Source organism: Bicyclus anynana, chromosome 11, assembly GCF_947172395.1.
Source record: "Bicyclus anynana chromosome 11, ilBicAnyn1.1, whole genome shotgun sequence".
Classification (NCBI taxonomy): domain Eukaryota; kingdom Metazoa; phylum Arthropoda; class Insecta; order Lepidoptera; family Nymphalidae; genus Bicyclus; species Bicyclus anynana.
The window spans coordinates 2,013,608-2,038,778 of record NC_069093.1 but is presented as its reverse complement, the minus strand read 5'-3'; the positions used below and the strand labels follow the sequence as shown (position 1 = coordinate 2,038,778).

The 25,171-nt window shown below is 33.8% G+C and overlaps 2 protein-coding genes across 4 annotated transcripts; both read left to right on the top strand.

Annotated features, from left to right (window-relative positions):
* The first annotated feature begins 308 nt into the window (after positions 1 to 308).
* Positions 309 to 8,151, top strand: LOC112056603 (probable enoyl-CoA hydratase, mitochondrial). Its single transcript, XM_052884497.1, has 6 exons — positions 309 to 564; positions 3,369 to 3,545; positions 4,599 to 4,747; positions 5,318 to 5,522; positions 6,842 to 7,029; positions 7,861 to 8,151. Exons 1-6 carry the CDS (start codon positions 459 to 461, stop codon positions 7,924 to 7,926), a joined length of 891 nt encoding a protein of 296 aa, XP_052740457.1. The 5' UTR covers positions 309 to 458; the 3' UTR covers positions 7,927 to 8,151.
* Positions 8,152 to 11,254: 3,103 nt separating this feature from the next.
* Positions 11,255 to 24,602, top strand: LOC112053265 (uncharacterized protein DDB_G0288805). Of its 3 annotated transcripts, none has more exons than XM_052884491.1 (7): positions 11,255 to 11,437; positions 12,649 to 12,808; positions 12,960 to 13,137; positions 13,683 to 13,870; positions 15,881 to 16,069; positions 17,343 to 17,595; positions 21,483 to 24,602. In XM_052884491.1, exons 2-7 carry the CDS (start codon positions 12,659 to 12,661, stop codon positions 22,400 to 22,402), a joined length of 1,878 nt encoding a protein of 625 aa, XP_052740451.1. In that variant the 5' UTR covers positions 11,255 to 11,437; positions 12,649 to 12,658; the 3' UTR covers positions 22,403 to 24,602. The 3 variants fall into 3 exon arrangements, with proteins under 3 accessions (XP_052740451.1, XP_023948435.2, XP_052740452.1); XM_024092667.2 differs by having other exon boundaries at positions 11,255 to 11,869; XM_052884492.1 differs by having other exon boundaries at positions 11,256 to 11,869; positions 15,881 to 15,934.
* Positions 24,603 to 25,171: the final 569 nt, after the last annotated feature.

Below are 25,171 nucleotides of genomic sequence, written 5' to 3'. Positions count from 1 at the left end.
ATTTTTCTTATCCCATAAGTAAAAGGCAAACAATCAGGGCCTTACTTAAGATGATTCTATTTACGAGTAAAATCTCCTTCGGTTTGTAGTAATTTAGTACTTGGCTAGTATTCGTAACAGACAGATATTAAAAAAAAAAAACAAAATTACTTTAGCCCCCAGAGGCTGAAATGGTGGTTTAGCCATGCTGTAGAACGCAAAAAGCAAGAGTAGTAGTAGTCAAAAGGTTACTTTTTACACAAAAAGGTTACTTTTTTTAATATTTCGGGTAACTTCTCATAACATCCAACTGGCAACACTGTGTGACACAGTTCTTCTAAAGTTATCGGAGTGGATTCAAAGTTCACTTTTTTAATTTATTTTTTTACGTACTGTTCGCTTATCAATTTGTTTAATTTTTAAATCATTTATCTCAATATACTTTTAGCCCTTCCATAACGTGTTCAGCGGTTATAAAAATGGCATCAGTAGCATCTATAACTCGCTTAGTATTAGGAAAGGGAGTTCTAAATACAGGACGAATTGCATCCGCGAATACCGGTTTCATAAAGTTTTACAGCACCGGTAAGTACTAAGTTTTAGATAGCTATTTATAACCTAGTAGGACGGAAAGGTTGGAATGTATAGAAAATAAATTATTCATCATGGTCTTTAAGCATGATATAATCTTGGTTTAATGGCTCGCCGAGCATTTCTTTACATAATTACCAGAACTTTACGAGCTCTCGTAATACATAGGAATATACACAGCCCTCTTTCTTAAAGTAGGGATAATACGTAGCCATATCCTTCCTCCATAAAAGACAGAAAATATGGAGCTGAGACCCACATTACCGCTTTAATGCGGTTTGGTGGGCTTAGGGTGATGAGAGAGATATAAATCTATAAAACAAGGTAATAAAAGATAATCTTTGACTATGTAACAATTGCTATGAGATGTCTCATGACTTAGTGGATGTCATAGTCTGTGGGTCATGGGGCCTCTTAGGTATTAAATTACTAAAAATTATATGTATTTAAACAATTCCTCACCTGGCCTATCTTTCAGTATCTACCACATAAGAAGTCTGAATGGCTGTATTAAGATATTCTAAACAACACAACATGTAAGTCGTGGAGGCCCACAACCCGGCCGAGAGGGGCCAACAGGGTCCCCCCTTTCATCTCCCCATTCAGCTTATTCCATCACTACTCATGACTGAGAGGAGGACATTTTGTCCCAGTTGGCAGCGTTTGGCTGGTGTTACTCACAAATGTTACTCATACCTAAAAGAATAGCTAAATTATGTCTAAGCCCAACCTAAGTAAAAAATTTAGAATATTAGTTTATGTAAACTGATAAAATTATAACTTTCCGTCGATATTTAATCCCTTTATGAAGCCCTACCCAAATGTCCATAGTAAAGAGGGACAACAGGTGCCAGACCATACATTTTGTCCCGGTTGGCAGCATTTAGCTGGTTGGCGTGTACAATAAAGATGTCCTGTAGACTAATTATAATATAAGTATGTATAGATAGTTTTATCCATGATGACACGTCCCACTCTTTTTTGCAATCTCTTACTTTTATTTATTAAGTCTGCGACTTTTAAATAGTTTTATGCATACAAAAAAATCAACTTATTAACTAACATGCTTAGTGTATACAAAATCGTATTAAAGCAAACATTGCTTGCAAAACCACTTTTGTCTTCATCATGTTACAAAACAAAATACTTATACTTTACGACTTAATTATAAATCTAATGTACCCTAATTAAAAGCAAAAAAAAATGAAATAGGGTCATTTTGCCTTTTCACGTCCACTTAGTGCAGTTGGCAAGTTTGAAGGAGAAAATAAAATTGTCCTAGCCCTAATTTTAATGAAAAGTTTATTTAATTTATTCATTATAATAGTCTATTTTAAGGTGACGTTTAGTTTTCTTTGAAACATCTTGTAGTTTTTTGTTTAAAAAGACAAACATCAGAAATGGGCCATTTACCCAGTTTGCATCCATTAAATCCAATTTGCGTCCACCCGCTGGACCACTTGGCGTCCACCAGCTTAGACAAGGAATAAAGGGATGATATTTTTATGATAATGTAAAAAGAAATTGGATTTTAATAATTTATTGATATATTGATATATATTAATATTATTGAGCAGAACCACTTTCCCCCGAAACAACTGTTACAGTGTTAAAAAAAACAACTGACACAGTGCAAGTGTGCAATGAAAACTGCAAGAATGTGAGTTCTATTACTACACAACAAGTAGCAATGTGTGCACATGCACACAAAACAATGCTCCCTGTGCCCCGTGATTTCCCCTTGCAACAAAGAGTGGGGTGGGTCACTAGTTGTTTCATCAAATGAACAAATAAGTTCTTGTTGTCGAGTCAATATTGCCTTGACTTGTACAAAACATCTTAATTTAATCTTTTATCTTATCATATTATGCTGACATATACTTATTTGTATGTCGTTTAGTTTTATCTCTTACAATTATATAATACCTACTAGTTTGAGTATTTTGTTATCTTATCTTATATATTTGTATTAAATTGAGTCCAGTAATTAATGTTCTGTGGTCTGTATTTTAATATTATAGTTCTTTTAACAGTACTTATCAAATAATAGGTTTATGTTATAGTAAGAATGATAATGGTACAGTCTATTGCTATTTCAAATGTCACCCAAATAGGTTTAGTCATTATATATAGTCATTTCAGCATGAAAGAGTAACAAACATCGATATTATACGAACGCGAGTACTAGCGAACACCCGCGACTTCGTCCGGCCTTAGACCTCCTTAATCCGGCCCTATCACATAATCCGTTTTTAGCGAATGCTTACTAACTATAAACTACCTCCCTGCCAAATTTTATCTTTCTACATCAAGCTGTTTTTTGAGATTTTGTGATGAGTGAACTTTGGCTATAATGTATTTAGATGAAAGTGGTTGTATTGCATAGTGCCCTGGAGAACCCAAGAATAATCATCTGATAGGGAATGTCACATTATCACTACTAGCCTGCAAACCTGTATTAGATCTGCTAAGCCTCAAACCCCCTTCTTATATAAGACCTCATGTGTAACTGATATACATTTTTATTTCAGCAGCGCACAATTACTCGATTGTGCAAAAAAAAGAAGGATCTAAGATTATTTTATCTTCAATTGGTGTTTTGTCGTACTGGCCACTTTGATCTCAAATATCTGCTCTTTGGTTAGGAATTCCAATTCCAAATTTATACAGCAATTTTACACTCATGCTTTTATATTAATTCTACAACATGTATTATTATACAATGTTATATACAATAACAATGACAATAATTGTACATCCTAGATGGTATTTTATTAAGTAATGTTTTTCCTTATCAGCTCCACAGTATGAAAACATCAAAATAGATGTAGTGGGCAGCAAGAAGAATGTAGGCCTCATCCAGCTGAACCGGCCCAAGGCTTTGAATGCACTGTGCAATGCTCTGTTCAAGGAACTGGGACAAGCTGTGGATGACTTTGATGCTGACGAGAAGATTGCTGCCATTATTATCACAGGTTTTTTTTTTATTATTATTTACAAGTTAGCCCTTGACTACCATCTCAGAACCTGGTAAGTGATGATGTAATCTAAGATGGAAGCGGGCTTACTTGTTAGGAGGAGGATGAAAATCCACACTCCTTTCGGTTTCTACACGACATCGTACCGGAACGCTAAATCGCTTGGCGGTACGTCTTTGTCGGTAGGGTGGTAACTTGCCACGGCCGAAGCCTCCCACCAGCTAGACCTAGACCAATTAGGAAAACCTCAATCGGCCTAGCCGGGGATCGAACCCAGGACCTCCGTCAATAAATCCACCGCGCATACCACTGCGCCACGGTGGCCGTCAAAGGTATGGGTTTGCAAGCATGTTTGACAAACTTGCATGTCAAACTAGATTTTTTCATTAAGCAATTAAAGCTTTGAAAAATGCTTCAAACAAAGCCACAGACAATCATTTAAACACATTAAAGAGTTGTTCTACAATCAAGAGTTAGATTGTAGAACAAAAAAGACAATTAAAGCTAAAACTAGGAAGAAGAAAACCACCTGCAACAACAAAGCAACAGAAAATATCTTTCTTTTTTTGTTGCAATGGAACAAGAGAGAGAGAGACTGCAAAGTTGAAGGTTGTTGCCCTGGACTAGATTTAAACCTACAGACTAGATTATCACAGCTCTAGATTATTGCCCTATCCTATGGGTTGATACCCATATACTCACTGCTGAGTGTGAATCTCCTCTCAGAATGCGAGGGGCTAGGCCAAATAGTCCACCACGCTGCCCCAATGGGTATTGGCATATTTCACACAAGTAGGTGCATATCTGAGAATTATCTTAATTCTCTACTCAACAGTGAAGGAAACCTTTCCTTCACTGTTGAGACATGTGATATTTAATTTCTTAAAATGCACACAACTGAAAAGTTGTAGGTGCATGCCCCAGACTTGATTTGAACATACAAACTCTGGAATTGGAGGCAGAGATCATATCGACTGGGCTCTCACGGGTGTTCTAGATTAACTCAGAACTCTGGGAGCAGGCTCTTAATTCAGGTATTCCAAATTCCAGGTAGTGAGAAGGCCTTTGCTGCCGGCGCCGACATCAAGGAAATGCAAGACAACAGCTACAGCTCCAACAACAGGCAGGGCTTCCTGAAAGACTGGGAATCTGTCTCAAACTGTGGGAAACCTGTCATTGCAGCAGTCAATGGTTTTGCTGTTAGTGATTTTGTTTGTTGAATTTAAGTTACCTAATGTGTAACCACAGAGTAACCAGAGTGAGTCTTTACAAACTGCGTACTGGAGCCGGTGAAACCAATAAAAATTAAAAAAAAGTCACGCATCTTCTTGACATCCGCGTATTCAAACTGTTTTTCATAATTTGTATTTCTTTAACATTAACAACAATTACGTAAATTAATATAATAATCAATAAAAAAATACTCGCATTTTACTTCGTTAGTTTTTGAGAACACTTTTTAAAACATTTAAAAACATATGACACCATTTTACTTAAATAATATTTGAAATTACTGATGCGACTGTTCGTGTTGTACTGACTCGAGAATTTTGTATTTAGAGTAGCTACGACACCGTCATGTTCCGTACGCTCCATCTGTATATTATTGATGAATCTGTGTGTGTAACATAAAGGCTAGGCAGGACAATACGAGCGGAGAAGGGGAGTGTTAATCGATTGTCAAGGAATTCCTTCACCCTACGTTCTGTGGTCACAAGTCTATTTCTATTGATAATTTGTATAAGGTTACAATTTGCCTCCACTCACAGTTGGGCGGCGGCTGCGAGCTAGCCATGATGTGCGACATCATCTACGCGGGCGAGAAGGCCAAGTTCGGCCAGCCGGAGATCAATATCGGCACCATCCCCGGCGCGGGCGGCACCCAGCGCCTGCCGCGTTATGTGGGCAAGAGCAAGGCCATGGAAATTGTGCTCACCGGCAACTTCGTGGACGCCAATGAAGCTGAGAGGATGGGTATGTACACAGAAATCTTACAGTTGGGAGACACAACGTCTAGGTTCGGGCGAGAAGGCCAAGTTCGGCCAGCAAGCAACATAAACACCTACAGCGCTACGTGGGCAAAAGCACGGCGACGGACATCTTGCTTACCAACTACGAGTACTTCGTCAACGCTAATTTTTTTTATTTTTATTTATTTAATACTCTTTATTTGTACACCACAAAAAATAAAAGAAAACAAGCAAAACAGAAACATAAGAAAAAGTAGAATAAAAAAGACGGCCTTATCGCTTAGTAGCGATCTCTTCCAGGCAACCTTAGGCTTAGAAACTTATTAGGACAACTGTAGGTGGTGTGTACGTAATAATAATGTACATTATACACACATACAAATAACTACACACTAATACATAAATTTCATTCATTCATTCTTTTGTGGCAGAGGAAACACCTCGAGCAGGTCGCAGGACTTGGACCATGGGAGTAGGTTTAAGTGATCCCTTTAGAATGCATAAACACTCACTTTCACTGCCCGACATGCTCTCCATGCCCTCACTGAACAATTTATGATAAGCTATAATTACAATACAAAACACTATCAATAATTACAACACAAAACGTTATTGCACAAAATCACTACTGCGACTGGCATCGTAACGGTGTGTACGCTGCCTCACAAACAACTGAGCTCAAGTCATATACTCTCTTATTTATACCAACACTGATGATACCTTTCCTCTACAATAACATAAACAATGAATGTTAATACCACCTGTAATTGAGGAACTTGTAACACATAGTCCTAAGAGGAGGGTGTCTATCTTAGTGGGCGCTGCTACTTTGCTTTTCTTTTTCATTGATGGTGCAGTTAAATTGTATACCTTATTGTTACGAGTTCCTCGAGTACGGGTGGTATTCATATTAATTATTTATGTTATTATAAAAAAAAGGTATTTGTACGAAGTTGTAGCAACTGTGATGGTATAAATAAGAGGGTATTATTGAATGTTAGTTCATATTTTTTTATGTTAAAAATTATCATATTTGTCTGAGACACGATTACATGAAATATATATTTTTTGACAATACAATCTAAAACGCCTGTCGGTCTTGATGGTCTATATTTCAAATGTGACGTCACACAAAATGGACGACAGCGTTTTTGACAGTTGAAAAATTTAATAAAGTTTTTTAAGAAATCCTTAATTTTTATTAATTAATATTAAAATAATAATATATAAATAAATATATATATAATATTAATATTGTATTAAATTTTATATGAGTCAACTACCCTATTGCTTAGTATATTCTGTGTTATCAAATTAAAATAGGTCTAGTCAGCCGCGTGTTCCCCGTAGAGAAGCTTCTAGAAGAGACCATCAAGCTGGCTGAGAGGATCGGCACGCATTCGCCGCTGATCGTGAAGCTGGCCAAGCAGTCCGTCAACCAGGCGTACGAGACTACCCTCAAGTCTGGTCTGCAGTTTGAAAAGTCTTTGTTCTACGGCACTTTCGCTACTGTGAGTATGCTGGTTTTTATGTATACTCAGAGGCACAATTATCCGCACACTTTACTCGCGTCATATTAAAGTTACTCAAAGATACCTGAACCGATTTGGAAGATTCTTTTGTTTTGATTTCATATGGTTCCATAATCATCATGTACAAATTTGATGATGGAATCCTTTATTGTGATAGGACCTCCGACCGTGGCTTTGGCTGGGCATTTTATCCAAACACACAAAACGCGCAGCCTCTGGCCGCGCACTCAATTTTACGCTGGCCTTCGGCGGGGGGTTTGTGATAAGGCCGTGGCTTCGGCAGGGCACTCGATTCAAGCACATTAAAAGCGCGGCCTCCGGCAGCGCACTCAATTGTACGCCAGCCTTCAGCCGGGGTTTGTGATAGGGCCTCTGACCGTGGCTTCGGCTGGGCACTTTAGCCAAGCAAATAAAACGCGCGGTCTCTGGCCGCGCGCTCAGTGTTACACTGGCCTGGCAATAAACATGCGAAAGTATAAATGGAAGGGGCGAAGGGATTGAAATTGTACATCGATTTTCACGCGGACGAAGTCGCGGGCATCTGCTAGTGTATCATAAAAATCAATATATTCATACCTAGTCAACATCCAAATTGCACGTTGTAGAGTCGACATCTCCTGAGGATGCTCCGTTTTTGTGGTGAAACGTGGGTAGAGAGTATTTTGTCGGACCTGGGTGACATTGTCTGCTTTTCGCTGATAATAATAGCAAAATAAATAAATCATTATATATTGACGATGAACTTCCGCAAAGTAACGCCTGCTTCTATCCAATATTTAATTTTCAAATGTTTCAAAATTTGTTTTACAGGAGGATCGTAAAGAGGGAATGACTGCATTTATTGAAAAGAGAGCACCTAACTTTAAGAACAACTAAAACTCGCCATACATTCTAATGTAATAATGCCGTAAATTTCTAATACACACAACTAAATATAAATTTACAATGAAGATAGTTTTATAAAATATGAAATGATGTTGTAGATGTTTAAGGGAAAATGCAATATTTTTTTTTATTGTAAATCTTTTTTTTTTTTTGGTACTTGTTATGAAACTTACATTTTTATATTGTACTGTCTTAAATATACAATATTTTGTTAAACGTTTTGTTTTATTATAATAAACTAGCCAACGCGTACTTCCTGTGCCCGTGAGAATACGGGGATAGAATATAGCCTGTGACATTCACAAATTAAGTGGCTGTCTAGTGGTAAAAGATTTTCAAAATCAGCCTATTAGATTAGATACAGAGATTACCCCCTACAACAGCACAAAGTTTACCTCACAATATTAGTATCTTAATAAATGCCTTTACACATCTTTAATCCGGCCCTGTCGCAAAATCCGTTCTTAGCGGTCGTCTACAATCTATAAACTACCTCCCTGTCTTTTTTTCTTTGTGCGGTTTTCGAGATTTAGTGATGAATGCATCACGAAATCTATATATTGTAGACGACCTCTAAGAACGGATTTTGCGACAGGGCCGGATTAAGGAGGTCTAAAGGCGGGCATCCGCAATTATAATATATTCCTATGGTTTTAAGGTAATGTTTGACTCTAACAGTTCAGTACCTACCTACTTACTATATGACGTTAATGACTACATACCCTACGAATCACGGGCGGGTCGTTTGAACACTACCAACTCTCAGTATTAATATAATAATAACTTTCAGTATTAATATAATAATCTATGCCAACTCTCCTACTCCGAATTGCTACTAAGAATTTCATAGAAGAAGGAAGTTACATATTTTGTAACTCGAATCCAGGATCTTACAATAAACAGCATATAGTAAGCAAGACAGAATCAGCAGGGCAGTAGAAAATAATTTGTACACCCACCAGATTAGAAAGACGATACCACTCCAATAATAGAAATCTATAGCCATAGCTGTTGAGTTAAGTATTTTAAGTTGTTTACCACTGAGTGGGACACCCTGTAGGTATCTATACTTCTATATACTAATATTATAAAGCTGAAGAGTTTGTTTGTTTGATTGATCGAACGCGCTAATCTCAGGAACTACAGGTCCGATTTGAAAAATTCTTTCAGTGTTAGATAGCCCATTTATCGGGGAAGGCTATAGGTATGTAATATGCTATAGGTGTATAATATTCCCATATTCCTACGGGAACGGGAACTACGCGGGTGAAACCGAGCGGCGTCAACTAGTATATTATAATATACCTACAGGGTGTCCCGTAACCCGTAATTAATGGATAAAACGCAAATGGAAGAAATACCACCTAATTATTATCTAAAACTAATTAGAATAGTTTTAAAAAATAAAATGGTGAACAAGTTATTTATTAAACTAAATAAATATTTACGGCCGTTTTCATTTTTTCAATAATTTTTAGTGAAATGGCGGATAGATAGGTCTATCCGCCATTTCACTTACTAAAGTTAAGCAAATCTATCTTTCTGTTCGTATCTGCTTTTCAATAACCTACTGACAGATAGCGCACCCTATCGAAGTTTATTATCTATCCTTAGGAGGACGGATAGGGTACTAGAGATACGAACTCTCTTTTTAACCGACTTCCAAAAAGGAGGAGGTTCTACGTTCGGCTGTATGTATGTTTTTTTTTTTTTTTTTTTTTTTTTTTTATGTATGTCCAGCGATAATTCCGTCAATTATGGACCGATTTTGAAAATTATTTTTTTGTTTTGTAGGGTTTACTTCCAGGGTGGTCCCATTTTTTTCATGTCAGGATCTGATGATGGCATCCTGGAGAAATTGAGGGGAACTTTCGAAAGTTGTAGAGACGGCTAGTGCGTTTGTTAGTGTTTCCATAAGGTATTTTAAACCACTACAATTTTATGAAGGTTTGGAGTAGGTCTGATGATGGAGCCGAAACACAGACGATGGAACTCGTCAAGGATTTACAGCAGTCACCTTTTGTTTGGGCTTGATTAATTTGTATTGATGAGTACTTTCCACCTATATGGGTTGTGACTGTATTAAGGGTCTGGTGATGAAGACGAGGGACAGTGAAGAGAACTCCTCGACGGTTCACAGTAGCTACCTTGTGTTTGGACTTGATAAATTTGTATTGATGAGAACTTTCCACCTAGATGGATTGTGACTGTATTAAGGGTCTGATGGTGAAGACGAGGAACAGTGAAGAGAACTCCTCGACGGCTCACAGTAGCTACCTTGTGTTTGGACTTGATAATTTTGTATTGATAAGAACTTTCGACTTAGATAGGTTGTGACTGTACACACGCAGTAGGTATGCTAACACTAAAAATAAAAAAATAAAAATTTTAATAAAAAAATTCAACCGACTTCCAACTCAAAAAATAACTTTAACTAAAAAGCAAAAAATAACATCCTAACTATGTGCTACCTTCTGATCAGTTTGAAGGCGGTGCCAAGCCAGTGTCGTGTTTTAATTAAAACTGTTTCTGAAAGAAACACATAAATTTTGTAGTTTAACCGTGTTTAATTAAAACATCACTGGCTTGGCACCGCCTTCAAACTGATCAGAAGGTAGCACATAGTTAGGATGTTATTTTTTGCTTTTTAGTTAAAGTTATTTTTTGAGTTGGAAGTCGGTTGAATTTTTTTATATATTATGAGTTCCGAGTTACTGTCTGATAGACGAAGCTACCGATAGTACCTAACGCCATTCGTTTATCCGTCAAAATTGATCGATAGGTCCTATCTACTATTTCGTGTTTTGAAAATTAGTATCTACTCGTAACAAATTAACATTGATTTATTATTACAAAATTAAAATGGATTGTTATAGCAGTGACGATAGCGATATGGAACTATTTCAACTAATAATAGATTGTGATGATGATAGTGATAGCGATACCGAAAGCATATTCGTAAAAAAAGAATTTAGAGAACGTGTGAATTATACAAGTATAATGTCTAAAAGGTAAGGTTTTAGGTTATCTTTAACCCAACTGCAAAAGAAGGGTTATGTTTTAATAATTTTAATAATAATAAATAATATTCGCAGATAGGTATCGTAGATAATAATTCTAATGTGCAAGAATCATCCATGGAAATTATTACGAAATAAATGGTTGTGACTTATTGTTATTGAGCACACTAAAATTGGCACTGGTATTTGCTGCCATCTGTTGAGACATTTTTGTCAATTCTGTCGAAATGTTTTAGATCCAAGGTCTAGATGGCCTGTAAGTCAAAAAATTGCTGTTGTAATAAGAAGTTGTTTATTAATGTTGTGCTTGTGTGTCTGTGTTTCTGAAATTCTGTTTCTATTTTCATGAGTTCAGTGTCAAATATATGTGAAGTAATAATAATAAATAAGTGCATGTAAATATTTTTATTTCGAGTGGAATACTAATAAATAATAAATAAGATTGAGAAGAACTTCTTCCGATAAAATAAATAAAATAACACGTAAAGTATAACAATTTTACTATCAATATCTGTACGCTAAATATTGTTGTGCCCAAAATAAAATTAACTAAACACCACGTATTTACCCCAACATTTGGGTTCAACCTATTGGTTTGAGGGTTCAACACATTTAGTAGTTTTAATTTTTTAATAGTTAAACTTAAGTTACTACATAAGTCAAAATGTAATGAAGTGAAGTGCGAGAAACAATCGGGGAATTGGAACTCATTTTGAAAACTTGATATGACAATGTTCTTCGATGCTTTGTATAAAAACAGGCATATTATGCAGGAGTTTGAAGATATAGAAGTGCACAAAACTAGTGTATCGGTATTTGTGGCTCTCTTTTATCTGGAGATGCTGTATGTTTTGCTTATGACTCTGTCTATATTGAATAGATTGAATCAGTTGACTTCATAAATTGAAATTTAAGTAAGTAATGTACATGTTCAGATTTCTACTTTGCCGTATTTCTGGTTAAAAACTGCCTCTTGGATAACTAACATTTTGCATGCACGAGATATTAGTTTTAGATTAATGAAATGTATATTTGCTTCCAAAATTTAATTTGGGCAATACCTGTATTTATCAATCTATTTCCCTTTCAATTAAATGTGAGTATTTAATGTTTTATTTTTATATACTAACAGAAGCTTGCCACTTCGTACTTTTAAAATTCTCACTAATAAACTGAACACACCATAGATTTTTTCAGTATAAAATGTCTAGATGTTCAATATCCTCCTCTATCTTCCAGGAAAAGATCCATTAAAATCAGTCCAGCCATTTTAAAGATTAAGATTAAAGCCCGGTTCAATTAATGTATTATGAATGCAATTTTGTGTAAAAATTGCCTGTAGCCTCTGCATGATCATCTTTTAGCATTAGTCATTTATGTTTTGGATTTACTCTGGATAATTTTCATTTATGGCAAGTGTTGTGTGGTAAATCTGTTTTGCATTGAATACAGATAATATAGGTACTCAGAGCCACAAATATCCGCCCACTTTGCCTCTGAGTATATATTTATCAAAACCACTATAGACAGTAGCTTGCCATAAACATTGCATCAATTGACAAATTTCATCTCCAACACAAGTTCTTCATAAATCCTCAGAGTGGGCAGTGTATTTGTGTACCATAAAGTGCACACCACTGTATAGATATGTTAAGTATAACCTTTTTTTAACCAAATTAATGATTTGTTTCAGTAAAACAAAAATGAATATATTGTATAACAGCGGAAATCTCGTTCATAGCAACGATAATGAAAAACTGTACCTAAACGATAAAGGTGTGTCAGTGAATAACTACCTACTGGAACAGCATCAAGTTGAGGCGCTTAGGTTCCTATTCGAACAATTTGACAAGGTAATTTTAAATTTAGTGAGATCTGCAAAAAAAAATTAAAAACCCTTCTTGAATATCTGCTAATTCTCAGTCCTAAGTTGGTTATGTTTACCTCCATATCTCAGCCCTCGTGAATATGAATAATTTACTAAGTTTAAGTATAATTTTTCAGAAATCCCCGGGAGCAGTGGTTAACTTTCCCCAGTCATGTGGCAAGGCGCACACAGTTGCTATCTTCTTGAATGCAGTGTCCAATAAACTGAAGGATCCGGTCTTAATCCTTTGTAAGGATATCTCGGAAATGAAGTATTGGAAAGAGATTCTAAATAAATGCTCTTCATATATTGATGGTAATCCTTCTATTATGACAATCCTTTTATGTCATGGCTAATCTCATGGTGAGATGTACCATGTACACAGGAGATATTATAGTACATAAGTGTGTGTGCAAGAACAGGTGCACTCTCTCTTCCCCTCACTCTCAAAATCTGATGGGACGGCAAACCGACACTTTAACTCCAGGCTGCTATTAAGATTTTCTTGTAAGAAAAATCCCATTAACCTATATATTTTTTGTTGGCCTGATCCAGGATTCAAACCCTAGACCTTTGTCCGTAGCTGAACCAGCTAACCATAGGACCAATGAGGCAGTTAAATTAAGAAAATTACTGACTGACTTGAGTCGTCGATATGACCTCTGCCTCCTATTTCGAATCCGGTCCCGAGTATGCACCTCCAACTTTTCAGTTGTGTGCATTTAAAGAAATTAAATATCACGTGTCTCAAACAGTGAAATACTGACTGTCTGTTTTAAGAATACATCTGTCCAAGTCCAGTATTTAAAAATAACTGTTCTATGATGCCCTGTTTGATGATTATTTTTTTTTGTTTCTAGATGAAATTGCCATAGATTTCTACAACCCATACACTAAAATGAAGAAAGTGTTCCTAAAATCAAAAGAGATCCCGCCCAGTTACACGCAGCGACACTGGAGTGTTGTTATTATAAAACACAACACCCAAATGTTCAAGTTTCCAGTCACAGCTGATTTCAAGATATTCATATGTTCGACTGATTTAAAGGTAATTTGTGTAATAGGGTAGTAGTCAACTATCCTATTACATCAAATTTAATATAAAAAATATTAATTTCGTGTAGTACATGTAATAAGAGCAGTGATAGCCCAGTGGATATGACCTCTGCCTCCGATTCCGGAGGGTGTGGGTTCGAATCTGGTTCAGGGCATGCACCTCCAACTTTTCTGTTGTGTGCATTTTAAGAAATTTAATATCACGTGTCTCAATCGGTGAAGGAAAACATCGTGAGGAAACCTGCATACCAGAGAATTATATTCATTCTCTGCGTGTGTGAAGTCTGCCAATCCGCATTGGACCAGCGTGGTGGACTATTGGCCTAACCCCTCTCATTCTGAGAGGAAACTCGAGCTCAGCAGTGAGCCGAATATGGGTTGATGAATATATATAATATATGTAATAAGGGTCCGAAATATATCCATATCAAATAATAAAAGTTAAGGATTTCTTATAAAACTGAGTTTAAGAATCATGTATTTCATCAAATTTTCCAAAGTTCAAAAAGGCTGTCGTCCATTTTGTGATGTCGCAAGTGCACTTGTCATTTTACTGACTGGAATTAATAATAATCGTACAATAATGTACTAAACGTCATAACTAATCACTACTTAAATAATATTTTTGTTGAATGCTCCGTTTAGTAAGGGATTAATTAATGTGACGTCATGAAACAGTTGAAATATAGTTATAGACCATCATGGCTGACAGCATTTTGGCTCGTATTATAAAATAAATATTTAAAAATTAAAACTTTCATGTAATCACGGTTCAAAAAAATATGATAATTTATTTTCAATCTACAAGAACGATAATGATATTTAAAAAAATGTGTCAACTAGCCTATTAAACGGTAGCTTATAGGAAAACCTTATTATAGTGTTATGGATTATTTAGATGATAAAAATGCTTAGCATTGAATTGCACTATACAATTGTGTACTTAGTTCTAGATAAATTTGTAAAATAGTGATAAACAAAAAATAAACTATGGCTGAGTTTGTTATGGGCTCTTCTCGGACTAAGGCGTATTTGGAACCCTCGTAACTTTAATTTTTAATTTTCGACCCATTATCATCACCATTATCGTATAATATTATTATATACACCTGACATTTTGCAAGGGCTTGGATAGCTTATTGAAATGAGTGAACTTTGACTTTAAGTATTGGCAACACCGCGTAACCTACACTACTCACGAACTTGATCGAAGGTAATCAAATATGTTAGTGTGCTAACAAAGGACAGGTCCCAAAATGGGCCTTTATAATTTATTATAATTATATATAATTTATAAGCAGGTCCATAGTATTTTTAACGGATAGAAGAGACAAATTGCTGTTAAGAATATATTTTTCAGAATTTTTGGAACCCGCATTAATTATATAAATATTTTTTTTGTTTCGCTCCCTTGTCTACAAATTAAACATAGACAATACAGTAAAAGTGTTCAAAACAGCCAATAAAAACACCTACAATTGATTTCATATCCGGCGTAAGCTGTCAATGTCATGTAATATTGTCAAATGTCAAAGTTGATAATATTGATAATATTGTCAAATGAGACAATGACACAAGTTAAAAAGAAACATTAAATCATAGATCTTCAATTGCTTTAAAAACGCCTTATACGAATGCTACTACGCGAAGATCACTGACAATCTGTCAGGGTGTGAGTTACAATCATGTTGCCATGATAAATATTCTTAATTAATGTTGTCAGCTTATGAAAAAAATACATTTATTATATTGTAATACAGGGGGGTGTGTAGCGATAAGTTCGTTGGTAACACTCCCATGATATACGGGCGACAGGGAAAAGAGTGCGCGGGTGCGAAATCGTGCATGCGGGGAATTGCCGTGCATCAGTCGTGGATTTTTTATTCATCGCTACACGCCTCCCGGCCCGCGCGCAACACCGGGAGTGTTACGATCGAAGTTGCCAAACTATAACCACGTTTATATACTTTTTATTACGAACCTGTAATTTTTTTATTTCCAGAAAGACTATGCTATGCTTTCCCACGTCCATACGTGGCTCTATCCAAAACGGAAGGTAAATATTCCTGATTTTGTTGCAAAAGAAAACTGCCCTAAAGAAAGATTCAAAAAATCTGTACAACTAGATTTATTACTAGAGGAATTTGCAATTAGACGATACATTAACTTAGTGCCGTTCCAGACTTCCAAGGTTTGTTTTGTAGCTTAATAATTACGATAATAAAATAATAATAATTAAGTATGTCACTAACTTCTCATATTTTTTGAACTTTAGATCAAGATTTCAGTTCTAGGATTTTCATCATAACAGCTATTTCACTTCATTGGGGAAAACATTGTTAATATAAATACTTGTAAGACACTTGTTAAATGTATTTGTATGTATAACACAACTCCATACATTTTAATAGTAGCAGCGGCGGAGAGCGCCGGGTTACCTTTTAAAAATCCATACATACATATTAATTATTGTAATTAATATGTATGTATGGATGTATGAGAAACAGACCGTATCAATCGGTATGAATTTCCTTTTCTTTGAGACGGCTTAACTTCAAAATTCCATCCTTCGCCACTGGTAGGTAGGTCTAATTTTAGAGCCTCTATTTTGGAAACAATGTATCATAAAGTTTTGCCACATACAAGTGTTGTGTGTTGACTTAATGGAACTTTTATGTTTTATTTTAAACAGAAGATGGATAGTTATATAAACATAAACCCAAGGCTCAATTAAACTATTACTCTCTTCTAATTACCATAGTTTACTCTCTTCTAGAAGTATAGGCTAGGCTAAGATTATTGAAATATATGTATTCACTTTAAATTCACTGAAAACTACATTTCTACTATCCTAAAATTTCAACAATAATGCTACCAGCATTATGACTTGCTTGGATTGCTTTCATTTTGACGTTATAATATCAATTGACAACTTGACAGTTGTTACAATGGAAAAAGCTGTCAGCTTACCGGTAAACAATAGTTTAAAATATATAGTAAATATTTTATTTTTGCAAAATATATTTGTAATATCTGTAGCTGTTACTTACGTACATTTATGTTATGTCTGTTTTCATTGTAATTACATACATGTATGCTTTCATTATAATTTCAAGTTAGTGTTTATTGACACGAGCGGCAGCTATCATTACACGATTTCAGTTCGTTTACACGAGTGGCAACTCTACCGACGACTGCAGTCGACTGCAATGTCAATGAACCCTTAATGGATAAAAATTATATATTTCTTTCTTTGACAAAAATAAGATTGTAATCCATCCCAATGCAATAATAATGATAATATTCTGAAATAATATGGACTATGTAATATTATTCTGCAATGTCATGGTGTACGAAATCCAACTGTAGTTGTAATTCATAACACTTATTCAGGCTGTAGTAAATCTAAAGTACCCAACGTATCAATATTTATTGAACTTCTTTTGTTTTTTTTTTGTTTATAGAACGACGATAAGGCAGCAGAAAGTGAAAAAATTATAGAAAAAGCAGATGCGAGCGTGCAAGATGATAGAAAAAGGCATATAAAAAATAAAGATCCCACAGGAACCAAAATTAAAAAATCTAGATTAGTTAGCGATGACGACACAGTATTAAACACAACAACGAAACCAAACGTTGTTTCGGCTAACAACGAGACAAGATCTAACAATGAAAACGCAATTTCAATAAATGATCAGATGGAAAACAAAGTATCAGGTGATGCGGCTATGTTTATAAATACGGAAAAAGTAAACAACGAACGGACGTTTAGTAAAGATTATATGTGCGGTAAAACTGACCCTAGTGATTCTTCGAATATTCTAAATGGTTTTAAAAAAGTTCTAAATTCAAATCAAAACGTTTTAATAAATGCTAAAATAACTAATGGTCAAAATAACGTTTTAATGAATGACGTTAATGTAAACCAACCCCATAATAATTATTGCACAATAAATAACAAAAAACATTATGTATGCGATAGAAATCGTCCAAGTGCCAATCAAAATAGCATTTTTATTGATAACGTTAAAGAAAAGAAACCTGATATTGAATATCATACAATAAATATGAAAAAAGATTACAATAATCCGTGTGACTCTCCAAATGTTTCACATAGTTTAAAAAAATATATAAATTCCAATCAAAATGTCATAATCAATGATAAAATATCTAGTAGTCAAAATGTCATTTTAATAAATGACAGTAATGAAATTCAACCTCTTATTAATTATTACATACTAAATAACAAAAATGATTATGCATGTAACATAAATCTTACTCATGACTCTTTAAATGTTACTAATAGTTCAAAAAAAACTGTACAAACCAATCCAAATTCCATTTCAATAAATAACGTAGAAAAGACACCGGATATTAACTATCACACAACGGATATAAAAAAAATTAATGATCCAAATGTCATTTTAATAAATAACGTGAATGAAATTGAACCCCTTACCAATTATAATATATTAAACAACAAAAAAGACTTTGTAAAAAATAAAAGTCGTCCTCAAGACTCTCCAAATGTTACTAATAGTTTTGAAGGAAATATGAGTGCAAATAAAAGTGGCCTTCTAATAGGTAACATTTTTTTTTTTTTTTTTTTTTTTTTTATTTATTAAAGGAAAACAAACAGCTTTACATATTACTTAAAATTAAACATATATAGTTGTTGACATTAAGCCAGCGAAGTTTTCACATATAAATTAAGAAATAATTACAAAGTACATAAATAATAATATAATAGATACATTTAATTTTTTATTTTGGCTCGTATACATTTGTCTAACGTAAGGCTTACATCTGCAATCAGGAAACGAATTAATCACATTTCCTGAGTGCAGACGCAAACATTCCGTACTTATAAAAGAATATATCAATATGTTGGTATTTCTTATTATATTTATCACAAGATCTCTGCAAGAACTTGTTTTTGCAGTAATTGCGATGTGCTTGTGATAGTTGAAATGTATTGTACTGCCGACATTTTCTCATTGACGGTTTAGGTACATTAAATTTAATTTTATTTAATAAGTAAGGACAGTCGATCATACCATTAATTAATTTATATAAAAATATTTGATCCTTATGTTCTCGTCTTAATTCTAATGAAGTTAGACTAATAACAGAGGAGCCAAATCTTTTATTGATGCATTTCACAAACTTACGCTGAATGCCCTCAATCATATCGACGTGACAGGCATACTGTGGGTTCCAAGCGGTAGAGGCGTGTTCCAAATGGGATCTCACCAGAGAGTTATAAAGTAAAATAAGGGATTTAGGGTTTCTGAAATCAGTAGTTTGACGAAGGACAAATCCAAGCATCTTGTAGGCTTTATTTTTAATTTTATTAATGTGCAAATCAAGATTTAACTGTTTATCCAACAATACGCCAAGGTCCCTTACTACGTCAACTCTGCGGAGAATTTTACCACATAAATAATAATTAGGAGTTGACACTGTCCTTTTTCTTGTAAAGGAGATAGTGCAACATTTATCAACATTCAGATGTAGACCGTTACTCAAGCAATAATCAGTGATGCGGTCTAAATCTTCCTGCAAACTATAACAATCTAATTCTGTTTTAATTATTTTGAAAATTTTAGTGTCATCAGCATAGAGTAATAATTGAGAATTTTTTATACATTTTACCACATCATTGATAAATATATTGAAGAGCAAAGGTCCGAGATGTGAGCCCTGAGGAACGCCGGATGTTATTGGTACAAAAGTTGTAGTGTAACCCTTGACAGTTACCGCTTGGGTCCTATCGCGCAGATACGACGAGAGCCATCTCAGGAGGTCACCGTGAATGCCTATAGCATCCATTTTAGCAATTAATAAGCTATGTGAAATTTTAAAAAAACAAAACATTGGTAAAAGAAAACCGTATATCAAATATCACACAATAAATATAGAAGATGATCCCGTAAGCGACAAAAATAAACTATGTGTTTCTTTAAATGTTTCTAATAGTTTTAAAAAAGCAATAAAATTTCCAAATGTTAATATCGTAAAAAAAAACACAAGTGCAAATAAAAATTGCATCTTAATAGATAAAGTTGAAGAAAAGCCTACTATCTATCACTCAATAAATATGAAAAAAAATTACATAACAGATATAAATAGTCCACGCGATTCTCTTAATGTTTCAAATAAGTCCAAAAAAGAAGCCGATCAAAACGTCTTGAAAAATGATATTATAATTAGTAATGAAAATGTAATTTTAGTGAATGAAGTTAACAAAAATAAACCAAATATTAACAATCACACAATAAATTTAAAAAAAGATTCTCTATGCGATAAAAATCGTCAGTGTCACTCTCCAACTACTACTACTAGTCCTAAAAAAAGTATAAATACCGATCAAAATATCATTTCAATAGATAGTATTGATGAAAGTAGACCGAATGACAATCATCAGACAATTATTACGAAAATAAAACTAATCGATACTAATAGTCCTCGTGATGCTCAAAATGTTACTAATACAATTAAGGAAGCTGATAAAAATGTAATTTTAATAAATGACGATGAAAATACACCGTACATTGACTATAATAAAATAAATATGATAAAAAAACACGAAAGCGATTTGAATAGTCCTTCTGATAGTTCCAATCAAAATATAATTTTAATAAATGACGATGAAGATGAATCGAATGTGAACTATAACACAATAAATATACAAAAAGAACACGAAAGCGATTTAATTAGTCCTTCTAATAGTTCCAATCAAAATATAATTGTAATAAATGATGATGAAGATAAACCGAATATTAACTATAAGATAAATAAAATTAAAAAAGAACACATAAGCGATTGGAATAGCCCTCTTAATTCTCCATATATCAATAATATTTCTAATCAAAATATTATTGTAATAAATGACGTAGATGAAAATAAACCTAGTATTAACGAAAACACAGATAATATTAAAGAAGAACATACAAGCTATTGGAATATTTCTCGTGACTCTGCAAATGTCATTTTGATTAATGACGATGAAACTAAACCGAATATTAACAATAATATAATTAATAGTATGATAGAAGAACACATTAGGGATAAGAATAGTACTCGTGATTCTCAAATTTTTACTCATATGTCCAATAAAAATGAAAACTTCGATGATAATATTAATAAAACACATCAGAATCTAATTTTGATAAAAGACGAAGATGATAATAAATTGATACACCACACAACTAATCTAAATAAGAAATATTTGTGCTATAAAAATAGTCCTTGTTATGATTCTCCAATTTTTATTAATGATGATTCTGACGGAGAAAGCGGTGATGATTGTAAAATAGATATTAAAAAATATAATTGTGATAATATAGATGATCATAAATCCGCAATAGTTGATAAAAGTATTAATCCAAGTAACGATTCTCTTGAATTAGACGTCGAAAGCTTTATTCGAGATCAAAAACCAATTGATCATTGTGATATTCATTTTAATGAATCCTTAGACATAGACAATAATTCTCAAAAAAAAACAAATGAAATTAATGTAAACAGTAAAGAATTTCTACAGAAAAAACTAATCGAATCTTTAGATTTGGATGATTATAAAAATAATTTAAATGTTTTAGATAAATCTCAAATAAAGGAAGAGTCAACGGAGCCATTAGAATTCGACAACGCATCTAATGTCAATTTAAATGAAATCAAAGATTTAAGAAAACAATTATTTGAATCATTAGGTTTTGAGAGTGAGAGTTTATTGGAAAACAATAATTCTAATGTTATGCTAGAGGAACATACATTCAGTTCGGTACATTTCGACGATAACGTGGAAAAGGAAGATTCCACGGAGTCTTTGTGTTTTAACAGTGGAAGTAATGTTGATGTACCCAATGATTTACAAAATAAAAACATTTTACAGAAAAACTTGCTTGAGTCATTAGGTCTCAATCGAGATAAAGTTGAAATTAATAAAAAAATAAGTGTTGGTCAAAATGAAGTCTTGTTACAAAAACAACCGATTGAATCATGTCCAGAAGATATGCAAGTTGAAATAAAAAAAGAATTGAATGATGACCTAAATAAAGAAGCGCAGTCGTTTAGTCTGGGCCTGGGTGATGAAAAAGGTGAAATAAGAAAGGAATTAAGTGATGATCAAAACAAAAAGATGCTACAAAAGAAATTGATTGAATCTTTAGGTCTCACTCCAGATGATGTGCAATTCGAAATGAACAAAGAAATATCAATAAGTGATGACCAAAACAGAAAAATGCTACAAAAACAGTTGATTGATTCATTAGGTCTAGATGAGGAAGATGGGAATGATGAAATAAAAAAAGAGTCAAATGATGACCAAAATATGAATGAGGAAGAGACACTTGAAATAAAAATAGAACCAGATTGTGACACAAAAACAAAGGAAAATGTAAATAGCGTTGGTGGAAACAAGTCTGGTGAAAGTGACAAAGATTTAGATTTAAAGATTTCGTTAATGGAAGAAAGAGCACTTGAGAAATTCAAAGGATCTCTTCTTGACAGTCTTTTCTAAGCTTTACTTTCTTGTGCTATGAATTCAATGGCAACATATATTTAAATTGTTTATTTTCTTCTTAAACCACTAATTTAAGCTCTTATAACACTGATTTTAAAATATACTTAAATTGTGACTTCCTTCATAAAAAATATTGAATTTGTTCCTGTAGATGTGGAGTCATATCTGTATATATCATGTATAATTGTATATAGATGTAATTGAAAGTCCTCCCAAATTAAGGCTTAAGCAAAACTAGCAGATAATTATGTTTTCATCAGTTAACTTTTAGCCTGGCATAAAAGAGTAGAAATTAATAGGGGCGCCACTATAGCGAATATGGCAACACAAATACGAGAAACATAAACGTAACCATAACAACATAACTTTCAAAGCCGATAGAATAATCACGAAAACACTTATTAAAAAGTTTAAAACCATGTAAATATTGTAAAATACTTCAGAGTTCAACATTTATAGTACTTTTCTTTTAAAATAAATACAAACCTGTCATCTCAGCCGTTCTTTGGTAAACATTGTCCAGAACCGACAACAACGTTTTGGCTTCGAATTCTGTCAGACATCTATTATAAGCGTGTTATATAACTTGGCGGGTGCCACTACGGATTGTCATAATCATCTTGTGCCACAATAATATTAGTTCACTGCCGATAATTTCCCACAGTCTATTAATTTCGTAAATAATCCCGAGACATCTGACAGCATAGACACTAACAACTGACAAGTTGAATAGTGTTGTAAGAGGGAAAAAAAGTTAGTTCCGTTTCTACACTTTTTTGCCAAGCTGTAGTTCTTCATGTTTTAAGTATTAGGTTTTAGGTTCTTCACGTTAAAGATTACAGTTTTGTGTGCTCATTCTATTTACCATATTACTAATCGTTATAATTAGGCACTTGGCTACTTGTAACTCTGAACTGGCGTACAAGGTTGTTGAACTGCGCTGTGTCAAGGTTATGCCAACTGTTTGACTTTGTAGCAATGAAACAAAAAACGAGGCAATTGTAATTAAATTTATTTGTCCAGCCACATCCTGTCAGAAACGCAATCTCTGAGCAGTCGGGCATTAAGAATGTTTGTGTATATAGTAGGGATTATTAATTCTGTGAATTATGTTACAATGGTCAAGTACCTATAATGTCTCAATAGAAAATTTAAATAACAGGTTCATTAAATTGTTGAAAAATGTATCCAATTCAAATAATTGAATCTGTGGATTAGGGTGTTCAACCCTAAAAAATATTTTACAACATTACATGAGAGTATTAGTCAAAAATTAAGATATATTCGCTATGGAAGGTCATGACGAAATCTGGGTTCCTCAATAGATTTATTATGGAACACTAAAATAACAGATAATTTTTAATTCCTGTCTTGATCACATTTTTTTTGTATTTTTCTATAATTTGTATTTGCAGTCTTATTAGTTTTTGAGATACAAGTATATTATTATATAAGTGTTTGTTTTGTCGAATTACTGACGTGTAGTACAATATTGGAATGCATTCAGCTGGCCTGTATGATATGAGAATCCACAAAATGAAACTAAATTGATAGATGTGCCAATTTAGGTTTGAATTATCTTTAAGTGCTAAAACTTTTCTGACCCGGAGGCCAAAACTGAAACTAAAGTCGCGGAGGCCGCCATTTTCCAAAACATACTAAAACTCAGACCAATTACCTTAGGACCTGCCTCGCTAGAGGAGTTCTGTCAAAATAATTTGATCATGATCAAACGTTTTCATACAAACTGCGTCTATATACTCTATGTTTCATTGTGTGTATAACGATTTAAAATGTATAGTTGTGTGTAGTGTAAGGACACAGGATATATTTATTGGTGTTAAATATTTTCGATATTTGGGTTTACCACGTCCCCCTCGAAAAACCACAGACAATTTTGTTGGTGAATTTGAGTGCGATACAATAGAAAGTAATTGGTCTGAGTACTAAAAGAGCGACAACAGCGACTCCCTTACCGGGCCAGTTAAGTTTGTGGCACTATACCTACCTAAAATGGTAATTAAAAAATAAATATTATATAAGGAGAGTTAATTTTTAATTTTTTTTGTTGTACATACTAAAGTTACATACCTAAGTCCTAAGCGTGTTTTTTTTACAATTATTTAGCACAAAAATGTCGAAAGAAATGATGTACGAAAGCGATGATTACTCTGTAATAAAAAGCTTTTCTTTGTAATATTTTTTTTAATTCTAAATCCCTCATTTATCTACTCATTTGACAAAATGATGAACCAGTTCTGCCTTCGAATTATAATTAATAAGTAGTTTGTTAAAAAGATTATACTTAGCTCAGCTGGTTCCTCCTTGATATGCATTGAAAAGATATTATAGAACTTTTTTCCTATGGATCACCGTTCACCACATTATTTGTTATATGGTAGGATACAGTCAAGAAAGAAGAATGAATAGAATGCCTTATACCACCTTAAAGCGTTCCGCAGTAAGCTGTATCTTCAGTTAATCAGACTCTTTGTTGAGTACGAGTCTCCTCTCAGAAATAGAGAGGTCAAGCTAATAGACCACCACGCTAGATTAATACGAATTGGCAGACTTCACACACGTAGTGTTAAGAAAATTCTCAGGTATGCAGGTTTCCTCAACGATGATTTTTGCTTTCACTGTTTGAGACATTTCTTAATTCGTTTGATATTTAATTTCTTAAATGCACATCATAACTGAAAAGTTGGAGGTGCATGCCCAGGCAGAGGTCATATCTACTAGACTAACAGGGCAAGCGCTCAGAAA

What these genes read in the sequence shown, in the direction of transcription:
- LOC112056603 (XM_052884497.1), top strand. Translation starts at nt 459, where the DNA reads ATGGCATCAGTAGCATCTATAACTCGCTTAGTATTAGGAAAGGGAGTT. An exon ending in TGCTGCCATTATTATCACAG is followed by an intron (nt 3,546 to 4,598) that starts GTTTTTTTTTTA and finishes TCCAAATTCCAG; the next exon opens with GTAGTGAGAAGGCCTTTGCT. An exon ending in CAATGAAGCTGAGAGGATGG is followed by an intron (nt 5,523 to 6,841) that starts GTATGTACACAG and finishes AAATTAAAATAG; the next exon opens with GTCTAGTCAGCCGCGTGTTC.
- LOC112053265 (XM_052884491.1), top strand. Translation starts at nt 12,659, where the DNA reads ATGAATATATTGTATAACAGCGGAAATCTCGTTCATAGCAACGATAAT. An exon ending in TATTCGAACAATTTGACAAG is followed by an intron (nt 12,809 to 12,959) that starts GTAATTTTAAAT and finishes ATAATTTTTCAG; the next exon opens with AAATCCCCGGGAGCAGTGGT. An exon ending in GATGGAAAACAAAGTATCAG is followed by an intron (nt 17,596 to 21,482) that starts GTGATGCGGCTA and finishes TAAATGTTTTAG; the next exon opens with ATAAATCTCAAATAAAGGAA.